The following is a 12,138-nucleotide window of genomic DNA, read 5'->3' as shown; positions in this document are numbered from 1 at the left end:
TGGGCAAGTAGTTTTCGAAAACTGAAAATTGTAGGAGAGAAATTGCTCCATTTCGCTTAAAATCGCCATTATTGAACACTTATCTACATTTTTTGTAAGCCATAATTTTCTAACTTATCGGTCTGATACATGGTCCGTTATCGGCAATACATGCCCACGAAATCAATATTTGTTCAAATCTATCATTTGGTTCGCGATATTTTTGCAACTTATGGGTCGTTTTGCTTTTTTTTTTTAAATTGAAATTGTCAGTTATGTCTCTTTCAGAAAGTATGCTATTCAGGGACGTATTTCACATTATCATATTTCTAATTGTCATATCATTTGGAAAGATAAAAATGCATGAAAAGAAATGATGATCTTCGGAATATCATAGGTGGATTCAAAAGGTCCGTTACCAAGAGGGGGTAGGGGTGGCGTCCTCCTATCTCGGCAACTATAGATTTTTGTCGCAGTGACGTGTCAGTAGGTGGTTACCATGGTTACAATCCCCTTTATTTGAGCGAAAAAAGAACCAAGTGCGATCGTATCCTCCTTTTGAAAATTTTCTGGATCCACCCCTGAATGTTATAATGTAAAACTCGATTAAAACTTGATGAATTAACATACACATTTAGATTTTGTTTCATCATTTTGTCTTCAAGTTCTATGTTCTCGTGATACATATAGTACGTGCACTGCATGAATTTTCATCTATAAACCTCTATTTTGTCACTGTAGACTTCGCCTCCAGGAGATGCATGCCGGATGGACAATGGTATATAAATCCTTTACTCAATCGCACGTGGACAAATTATTCCCAGTGCTACAACAAACGCATAATCACCAATGAGGCCCGAGTAGGAACACTGCTAGAGGTAAATTACCAATGAGTCCCGAGTAGGAACACTGCTAGAGGTAAATTACCAATGAGTCCCGAGTAGGAACACTGCTAGAGGTAAATTACTAATGAGTCTTGAGTAGAAACACTGCTAGAGGTAAATCATCAATGAGTCCCGAGTAGGAACACTGCTAGGGGTAAATTACTAATGAGTCTTGAGTAGAAACACTGCTAGAGGTAAATCACCAATGCAGTCCGAATAGCAACACTGCTAGAGGTAAATTACCAATGGGGCCCGAATAGCAACACTGCTAGAGGTAAATTACCAATGCGGCCCGAATAGCAACACTGCTAGAGGTAAATTACCAATTAGGCCCGAGTAGGAACAAGATGCTCTAGTTGGAACACTGTTAGAGGTAAATTACCAATGAGTTTCGAATAGTAACACTGTTAGAGGTCAATCACCGATGAGTCTCGAGTAGGAACACTGCTAGAGGTAAATTACCAATGAGCCTCGAGTAGGAACACTGCTAGAGGTAAATTACCAATGAGTCCCGAGTAGGGACAATGCAAGAGGTATTTGCTGAGCAATGTCAGCAAAATATTTTTTATAGATAGTGCACCAATCATAGATTGTAAAACATAAACGAAAAATAAGACGAGTTTTATGTATTTTAGCTCACTCGCGCCAAAGGTTTGAGTGAGCTTTCCTGATGAAAATTAGTTTGTTGTGTGTCGTCCATCGTTTGTAAACTTTTCACATTTTCAACGTCTTCGCAAAAAGCACCTGGTCAATATCAACGGAATTTACCCCAAAACATCTTGGATGGAGATGGTTTCATGTGTATTCAATAGCATTGTTGTTATATCTGTGGCCGTATTCCAAGAAATAGTAAATAAAAAAAATGGTGTGTTGTATAAACATTTTTTTTCTCAAAAACAAAGCAGAACTGAAATATGTATACAATATGCCTAGATTTATACTAGATATTTCAATTTGCTTATATCATGACTCTCGGGGCTAGGATGGGACCACAATAGGGGTTAAGATTTAAATATGATATTGTACTACGTATGGAGAAGGCACTAGCTTGAATATAGATTTGACAATTTGAATCGACGATTTTCAAAGATGTTCAGAACATCTTTGGAAATCGTCGATTCAAATTGTCAAATTTATATTTAAGCTAGTGCGATTTTCATATTTATACGTGTCTTTACTACCGGACCCATTACGGGGTCACCATAGGGGTTTACAGGTTAACATTGGTTAGGGTAAATCTTTGAGTTGTCTTTTTCTCTCTCTCGTGAACTAGAGGTGTTGGGATTGTTATTCTAAACTATGCAGCCATCCATTTGTGGTGTATTTTCAGATTTGTTCATACTATGACATCGTGGGTCAGGACGGAGCCTCGAGGGATTCAACGTTAACATTGGTTATACATTAAGTTTTTAGATTATTTTTTCTCAAGAACCGCTATGGGGTACAGATTTCCAAAATAGAAATACAAGCATCCTTATGTTGTCCCTGGTATTTTTTCATATCATGTCCCCTGGGTCAGAGTGGAGATACGATAAGGGGTTCAAACTATTGGAGGAAGATTTTGCAAATTCTTCTCAAAAACCAGAAAAGCTTAGGTTATCAACTTGTTGTACAAGTATCTTCATCTATTGCGATTTCAGGTTTCTTCACATTATGGCCGCTGGAGCCACGAGTACTTAGTAACTAATTGATACAAAAGCAAAAACCTAGTGTACAAGGTAGAGGGATATGTTCGCTCCAGGCCTCTTCTGAATGCTCAGGTGAACGATGTGACCTGTGAACCTTCTTCACACAAACTACGTTTCTGTGACGTCAGAGTGACGAAAAATCTTAAATTCTGAAAGTCTAGATTATCAACAACAAAAAATGGTACACGAGGTTGTCTTGTTTGAGCGCTTTGTACTGAAAATGTACCAACATTCACTTTATCAGTTCGTTCAATATACACTGCTTTCTTTCATTCAAACAGTAATAATTGTGCTTTGTAGACACACGTGCTTCGTTCATCAACAACAAACAAAAATGATTTGTTTCTATATTGTAGACGCATGAGTTTTTTCATTAACAGCAAACAGTAATGACTTGTATCTATTTTTTAGAAACACATAGAACACATGCGTCTGATGTTTAACATCGGGTACGGTAATGACTTGTATCTATATTGTAGACACACATGGAGCACATACGTCTGATGTTTAACATCGGGTACGGTCTCTCTTTTGCAACGTTGACAGTGGCTGTCTTTATCATGATCTACTTCAAGTAAGTTTCCTGTAGCTATCAAATAAACAGCAACAATCCCGTCTGGCAATACAAATACTGTTTTGATAACTATATGTATACGAAATGATCTCTATATTAATTTAGAACTCATTCTCGGAAACAATCCTCATGCTGTCTGGCGTGTTTCATACCATTTGTTAGGCCGTTCTTGGTACACCATTTTTGTCTATGGATTACTCCGTTTACCTGATCAAGATCTAGAGCTCACGGCGGGTGTGCCCGGTCGACAGGGAATACCTACTTCTCTTAGGCACCTGATCCCATCTCTGGTATATCTAGGGGTCCATGTTTGCTCAACTCTCTATTTTGTATTCCATATATAGTAGTTATTATGAGATTGACCTCTGTTCATTATCTTGACCTTTAATCGTGTGACATTTACAAAGAGAGAGAGATATACATCTATTCATGACACGGGTCATTCTACCCCCTTTCAGTGTTTTGACGCCCCATCATACTACTCATAATCCTCCGCGTTTCTGTACCAACTACATGTACCGCAAAACACATACAGATTTAGGATAATGTACGTCCGCGACTACAACGCGGTCTAATTACATAACACAATAAGTGCGCACTTAATCATCAGAGATTTCGTTTAGGTAAAAAGCATAGAGTTTCATAAATGAATTGAATTTGCATGGTATGAAATCGGAGTAAAAAAAAAAGGAAAGAAAGTTCAATAAAGCATTGAAGTTAATGTTAACTTTTCTACTTTCACTTCAAGGATAAAAAACATGGAATCAGACATAACACGTGCGAAATAGAGATTGAAAATCAGCTAAAAACAAAAAGCTGCACGGTGTGCCTTTTTTAACGGCAAGAGTCATTGTGTGCCTACTACCAACTGGCTATGGAAAAAAGTATCATTTTCCAACTCATGCCATTTCTTTCTAATGACCTCATCGCCATTTGTATGGAAAGCAGTTCACGGGAATTCCCTATCCCACAATACCTGCATGGAAGAGATTGATTTGTGTGTAAACGAACTCTGACAGAAGTTTGATACAGACATCTCAATCGGAACTCTCGCACACTCGACATCTTCGTACATGGGTATGTCGAATGTGCAAGACATACGAAGAGTTCCGATTGACACCCATCCCTCTCCTATCAGAAGTGTCACACATGCGTTTGTCGTAAATCGACCGAACCGCAGTAACTCGTTGGATTTTATTCAATGTTCGGAAACTTTTATCTTGAAGATTTTTGTCCAAGAACGTTTTATGGTTCATAAAATGAATAGACGAATTTTTTCTATTGTGTGGCGGCTAAACTGTTTTATGTATTTCAGTGTCTTCAGAAAGTTCAAAAATTCGGAAATGAAAATTACTATAGACTGTGTGGAATCGGAGATGTAGACAACTAGAATATTAACTTGCGGAGAAAGATATTAAAACGTCTATCGAAAACTCATACAGAATTTTATTATTTAGCTTCATGTACTTGAGGATTTGAAAAAAAAAATTATTGCTTCATATTTATGTCCTAGCTGTTTTGTTTGGAACGACATAAAGTTTAAGCGTTTTCATGAAATGGTTTAACTCCATTCATTTTATCTTTAGAATACGTCCTGAATTACAATAAAACCCATGCCCTTAGTAAACGTAATTGTTTTAATGACTTTTGGTTTTGTTTTGAAATAACAATTAAATTGACATTGACAAGGTATTCCTTTTTATCCCTATTTTGTAACTCAACGAAAATGTTAGAGAAGGTGTGATCTGTGCTGTGCGTCTGTGATTTCTTAACACCAGCATAAGTGCTTAGAGAGACAGGTATATCCGAAATGTGTACAAAAATAAAGATGATGAAACAGCGTCTTATAGGACTATGAACACGATTTAAATATGTACGTCAATAACAGTAATTGCTGAATGTCTGCGCGAAAGTTTCTATCGACTTTTCTATACCTAAGGGGACATGGATGACACGCCTACGTCACAGAACACTACAAACTTAACACCTACCACACGTTTTTAAAATGCTAATGTCAGCAAAATTGGCATCTGTATCTGCTACGTTGAATGGAGAAATCACAAGGATGGTGGGTCACGGATCAATAATCAGCACACCACACCAATCTTTAATGATTATGATTGTATATAATTGTATATTGTTTAACGTCCCTCTCGAGAATGTTTCACTCATATGGAGACGTCACCATTGCCGATGAAGGGCTGCAAAATTTCAATCTAATTTTAATTATATTTGCAAAATTTGGGCGTATGCTTGGCGCTTTAGGTCTTTGAGCAGACAGGGATCTTTATCGTGCCACACCTGCTGTGACTCGGAACCTCGGTTTTTGCGGTCTTATCCGAAGGACCGTCCCATTTAGTCGCCTCTTACGACAAGCAAGGGGTACTGAGGACCTATTCTAACCCCCGGAATACAACGGAATACCAAACTTTAATGAAATCATTGTATATACAAGATAGACTACGCAAAATCAGATTAATTATTATGTATTGATACAACATGATTGATCACACATCGTGTAACATGCATAAATGTGCACGTCCAACGAATTTATTTTGCATGAATGTTGGTTTGGTTTGAGAGTATTTTATTGCAATAAAGATATTGGACACTTTTTTAAGTTACAAAAACTTAAACAGCTCTCTCCATATATAAACAAATGTATACATGTACATGACAATAAATAAATATACTTCCTGATGGTGACACGAGGTTGATATTTGTTAATATTAGACAAAGCCATCTCGCAATAATTCTATATATTGACGGTAGATTGGGAATGTTTTAAACCATACATTTGTAGATCAAAACGATCACTTTGTTTGATGAATATTTGAGCAAGCGAGAAAAGATAGATATTTAATTTCATTTTATCACTTGCTAAATGGGGAGTTTGTCACTTCTAAATATCGTGTTATAGTAATACAAGAAAAGTTCTACAAGTTCATAAAGGGCTGTCAATGCAATCGCAGCGGAATTCAAATGTAGATACGCAAATGTATAGATACTACTTGGGGAGGGCGAATGGTCATTACAGAAACCTCCCATACACCTGTTTATCTATCGATCTTTACGTATTTGGTTATGGTGTGAGGGAGCAATTAAGATTATATCGATGCCCCAGGGCCACATTAATTGCTCAATTGAGTCTATACCATTCCTGTAAAAATATAGTGTAGGTTATCATTTTTAAAAGTTACGTTTACATGTGATTCTTGTTTACGTTATAAGAATTTTAAGCAAGCTTAAAATAATTTTTATATATTGATTGTGCAATATTTGTGATCGTAAGATGGTATCCGTCTGTGTTGATTGTTCATAGCCAGATACATTGTAGCACAAGGGCGGATCCAAGAATGCGCCTGTGAAGTTGCAAGATTTACTGCTCTTAGGACGGCGATCTCGTGAGCGCGTACCTAATTGTTTGGTTTGAAAGAGAGGAAAAAACAATATCACACGGTGATATGATGTCACAGTGCACTGTTTACATCGACCGCGTTAGAGTACTACTAAACAGTACGCGAGAGTACGTTAGAGCACTATAGAGTACGCTGGTAAAATTTCCAAATCTAATGCAATTTAAGTGTTATGTTTCCCGCATTAAATGAAGTCATAATGCAAGATGTGATGAGAATTCGCTCGTTTCAACAGCGACACTGTAAAATATATCATGTGTTTGACAGAATAATATTTGAAGGGGTAGTAGAAGCCATTATATTGTAGTACAACTCGTCAATCACAAAATACGAGGAAGTTTATTTGTGTAAGGGTAAACAATTCCCCAGACGGAGTGTCGCATTTATGGACATTCTTAAGGTTTGAACTAATTTAGAATTGCTCATCGCCACATCTATGATAAAAAATGATTTGATAGTCACCTATATATAGAACGTCATATTTACGAAGAAACTGCAAAACAGAAGCCATACTCTGGTCATTCATGTATAATGTCTATTGATCAGAAGGCCTCGAAATGTTGGACTTCTTTTTAAAAAAAAAAACGGTCAGAAGGACACAGATATCGAAGTATTGTAGGCGTGTGTGAGTATGATAAAGAGCTTGTGCACGTATATTGTACGATGTTGATTATTATGAAATGCACATTGTTTAAACTAAGGACATAAAAAAATTGAATTGCTGCACGCGTGACTTAAAATGAAATTGGAAATTGAAATCGCTGCACACATGACTAAAACAAAGTTAAAAACTCGATTCTCTGTTAGAGTGATCACACAAAGAGCTATGAAAGTGTACTGCACAGTTCTCTGATAGAGAAAAAACTGTAAGTAAACAAACTGTTTCTTTACACATCACTAAAAGTAAACAAACTCATTCTCTACACATATCACTAACACTAAACAAACTTTCACTACACATCACTAAAAGTAAACAAACTGATTCTCTACATATCACTAAAATTAAACAAATTCATTCTCTACACATATCACTAATACTAAACAAACTTTCACTACACATCACTAAAAGTAAACAAACTGATTCTCTACATATCACTAAAATTAAACAAACTCATTCTCTACACATCACTAACAATAAACAAACTTATTCTCTACACATCACTAAAAATAAACAAACTGATTCACTACATATTACTAAAAGTAAACAAACTCATTCTCTACACATCACTAAAATTAAATAAACTGATTCTCTACACATCATTAAAATTAAACAAATTCATTCTCTACATATCACTAACAATAAACAAACTCATTCACTACACATTACTAAAAGTAAACAAACTCATTCACTACACATCACTAACAGTAAACAAACTTTCACTACACATTACTAATAGTAAACAAACTGATTCTCTACACATCATTAAAATTAAACAAACTCATTCTCTACACATCACTAACAGTAAACAAATTTTCACTACACATTACTAACAGTAAACAAACTGATTCACCACACATCACTAACAGTAAACAAACTGATTGTCTACACATCACTAACAGTAAACAAACTCATTCTGTACACATCACTAAAAATAAACAAACTGATTCACCACACATCACTAAAAATAAACAAACTGATTCACCACACATCACTAACAATAAACAAACTCATTCTGTACACATCACTTAAAATAAACAAACTGATTCACCACACATCACTCAAAGTAAACAAACTGATTTTGTGTACACATCCCTGATTCACTATACGTCATTACAAGTAAACAAACTGATTCTCTACACATCACTAAAAGTAAACAAACTGATTTTCTGTACACAACATTGAAAGTAAACAAAATCATTCTCTATACATCACTGAAAGTAAACAAACTGATTCTCTACACGTCACTGAAAGTAAGGAAACTGATTCTCTACACATCACTAACAGTAAACAAACTGTTTCAGTACGCATCACTAAAGTAAACAAACTGATTCTCTACACATCACTAAAGTAAACAAACTGATTCTCTACACATCACTAAAAGTAAGCAAACTGATTCTCTACACATCACTCGAAGTAAACAAACTGATTCTCTACACATCACTCAAAGTAAAAACTCATTCTCTACACATTACTAACAGTAAACAAACTGATTCACTACATATTACTAAAAGTAAACAAACTCATTCTCTACACATCACTAAAATTAAATAAACTGATTCTCTACACATCATTAAAATTAAACAAATTCATTCTCTACATATCACTAACAATAAACAAACTCATTCACTACACATTACTAAAAGTAAACAAACTCATTCACTACACATCACTAACAGTAAACAAACTTTCACTACACATTACTAATAGTAAACAAACTGATTCTCTACACATCATTAAAATTAAACAAACTCATTCTCTACACATCACTAACAGTAAACAAACTTTCACTACACATTACTAACAGTAAACAAACTGATTCACCACACATCACTAACAGTAAACAAACTGATTGTCTACACATCACTAACAGTAAACAAACTCATTCTGTACACATCACTAAAAATAAACAAACTGATTCACCACATATCACTAAAAATAAACAAACTGATTCACCACACATCACTAACAATAAACAAACTCATTCTGTACACATCACTTAAAATAAACAAACTGATTCACCACACATCACTCAAAGTAAACAAACTGATTTTGTGTACACATCCCTGATTCACTATACGTCATTACAAGTAAACAAACTGATTCTCTACACATCACTAAAAGTAAACAAACTGATTTTCTGTACACAACATTGAAAGTAAACAAAATCATTCTCTATACATCACTGAAAGTAAACAAACTGATTCTCTACACGTCACTGAAAGTAAGGAAACTGATTCTCTACACATCACTAACAGTAAACAAACTGTTTCAGTACGCATCACTAAAGTAAACAAACTGATTCTCTACACATCACTAAAGTAAACAAACTGATTCTCTACACATCACTAAAAGTAAGCAAACTGATTCTCTACACATCACTCGAAGTAAACAAACTGATTCTCTACACATCACTCAAAGTAAAAACTCATTCTCTACACATCACTCAAAATAAACAAACTGATTCACTACACATTACTAAAAGTAAACAAACTGATTGTCTACACATCACTAAAAGTAAGCAAACTCATTCTCTACACATCACTAGAAGTAAACAAACTGATTCTCTACACATCACTCAAAGTAAACAAACTGATTCTCTACACATCATTCAAAGTAAATAAACTGATTCTCTACACATCACTCAAAGTAAAGAAAATGTGATTGATTGATTGTATATTGTTTAATGTCCCACTCAAAAATTCTTCACTCTTAAGGAGACGTCACCACTGCCTGTGAAGGGCTGCAAAGTTTAGGCCTATGCTCCACGCTTTCTGACCCGGATACCCTCGAGAGAAAAAATTGTGAAACACTGTACCCGTCACAAGTAGTAGTGACTAACATAGTCACAAGTAGTAGTGACTAACATAGTCACAAGTAGTAGTGAATAACAAAGTCACAAGTAGTAGTGACTAACATAGTCACAAGTAGTAGTGACTAACATAGTCACAAGTAGTAGCGACTAACATAGTCACAAGTAGTAGTGACTAACATAGTCACAAGTAGTAGCGACTATCATAGTCACAAGTAGTAGTGACTAACATAGTCACAAGTAGTAGTGACTAACATAGTCACAAGTAGTAGCGACTATCATAGTCACAAGTAGTAGCGACTAACATAGTCACAAGTAGTAGTGACTAACATAGTCACAAGTAGTAGTGAATAACAAAGTCACAAGTAGTAGTGACTAACATAGTCACAAGTAGTAGTGACTAACATAGTCACAAGTAGTAGCGACTAACATAGTCACAAGTAGTAGTGACTAACATAGTCACAAGTAGTAGCGACTATCATAGTCACAAGTAGTAGTGACTAACATAGTCACAAGTAGTAGTGACTAACATAGTCACAAGTAGTAGCGACTATCATAGTCACAAGTAGTAGCGACTAACATAGTCACAAGTAGTAGCGAATAACATAGTCACAAGTAGTAGTGACTAACATAGTCACAAGTAGTAGTGACTAACATAGTCACAAGTAGTAGTGAATAACAAAGTCACAAGTAGTAGTGACTAACATAGTCACAAGTAGTAGTGACTAACATAGTCACAAGTAGTAGCGACTAACATAGTCACAAGTAGTAGTGACTAACATAGTCACAAGTAGTAGCGACTATCATAGTCACAAGTAGTAGTGACTAACATAGTCACAAGTAGTAGTGACTAACATAGTCACAAGTAGTAGCGACTATCATAGTCACAAGTAGTAGCGACTAACATAGTCACAAGTAGTAGCGAATAACATAGTCACAAGTAGTAGTGACTAACATAGTCACAAGTAGTAGTGAATAACATAGTCACAAGTAGTAGTGACTAACATAGTCACAAGTAGTAGTGACTAACATAGTCACAAGTAGTAGCGACTATCATAGTCACAAGTAGTAGTGAATAACATAGTCACAAGTAGTAGCGACTATCATAGTCACAAGTAGTAGCGACTAACATAGTCACAAGTAGTAGCGAATAACATAGTCACAAGTAGTAGTGACTAACATAGTCACAAGTAGTAGTGAATAACATAGTCACAAGTAGTAGTGAATAACATAGTCACAAGTAGTAGTGACTAACATAGTCACAAGTAGTAGTGAATAACATAGTCACAAGTAGTAGTGACTAACATAGTCACAAGTAGTAGTGAATAACATAGTCACAAGTAGTTGCGACTAACATAGTCACAAATAATAGCGACTAACATAGTCACAAGTCGTAGTGACTAACATAGTCACAAGTAGTAGTGAATAACATAGTCACAAGTAGTAGTGACTAACATAGTCACAAGTAATATCGACTACCATAGTCACAAGTAGTAGTGACTAACATACTTTGTTTTTAATCCTTATAGGACCTATGAGATTGATCATTGTTCGTTATCTTCACCTTTTTATCGTACTGTTTGCGGGAAAAATACCAAGAAAAAAGAAATATTAAAATCACCTCATTGTGTAAGCAAAGGACAGCTGTTAATGTTTGATCCAAAAGGTGTTAGGTAAACATGTCTTGTTTATTACTATGAATCATACAGTTCATAGGTTTAATGTACATACATGAAATAATTAGTACAAACATACATATATGTACATAATCATCTGCAGTGTCACATGTGCACAAAACAAAGCAAGAAAACAAACAAAACCCAAACAAACAAACAAGAAACTAACCATGACTTTTAAAAATCAAGTTGGGTATAATAGTGAGGACACGCTCTTTTGAACATATAATTAATTTTCTGCTCTTAAATCATATAGTATATTAATTTTCTGGTCTTCATTTAAACGTTCATAAAGATATTTTTCCAGTTTACATAATTCTGTAACATTTGTTGATGACAAACGTTGAACGTAAACATATAAGGTGAATGCATCACTGACAGGGCCGTAAATTACATGGAGGCGGAGGAGGCAGCTGCCTCCTCCAACTTTTGAGCCAAAAAAAATTAAAAT

The 12,138-nt window shown here is 35.3% G+C and overlaps 1 protein-coding gene across 2 annotated transcripts in view; it reads left to right on the top strand.

Annotated features, from left to right (window-relative positions):
* Positions 1–12,138, top strand: part of LOC125665699 (secretin receptor-like) — a 101,205-nt gene that overhangs the window by 64,602 nt on the left and 24,465 nt on the right. For both annotated transcript variants that reach the window (XM_056152409.1, XM_056152411.1), the window contains exons 4-5: positions 721–857; positions 3,031–3,125. In XM_056152409.1, the coding sequence (XP_056008384.1) occupies positions 721–857; positions 3,031–3,125 (232 nt within the window). The remainder of the gene's footprint in view (positions 1–720; positions 858–3,030; positions 3,126–12,138) is intronic.

Source organism: Ostrea edulis, chromosome 10 (assembly GCF_947568905.1).
Source record: "Ostrea edulis chromosome 10, xbOstEdul1.1, whole genome shotgun sequence".
Lineage (NCBI taxonomy): Eukaryota > Metazoa > Mollusca > Bivalvia > Ostreida > Ostreidae > Ostrea > Ostrea edulis.
This window is presented reverse-complemented; position numbering and strand designations above follow the sequence as displayed.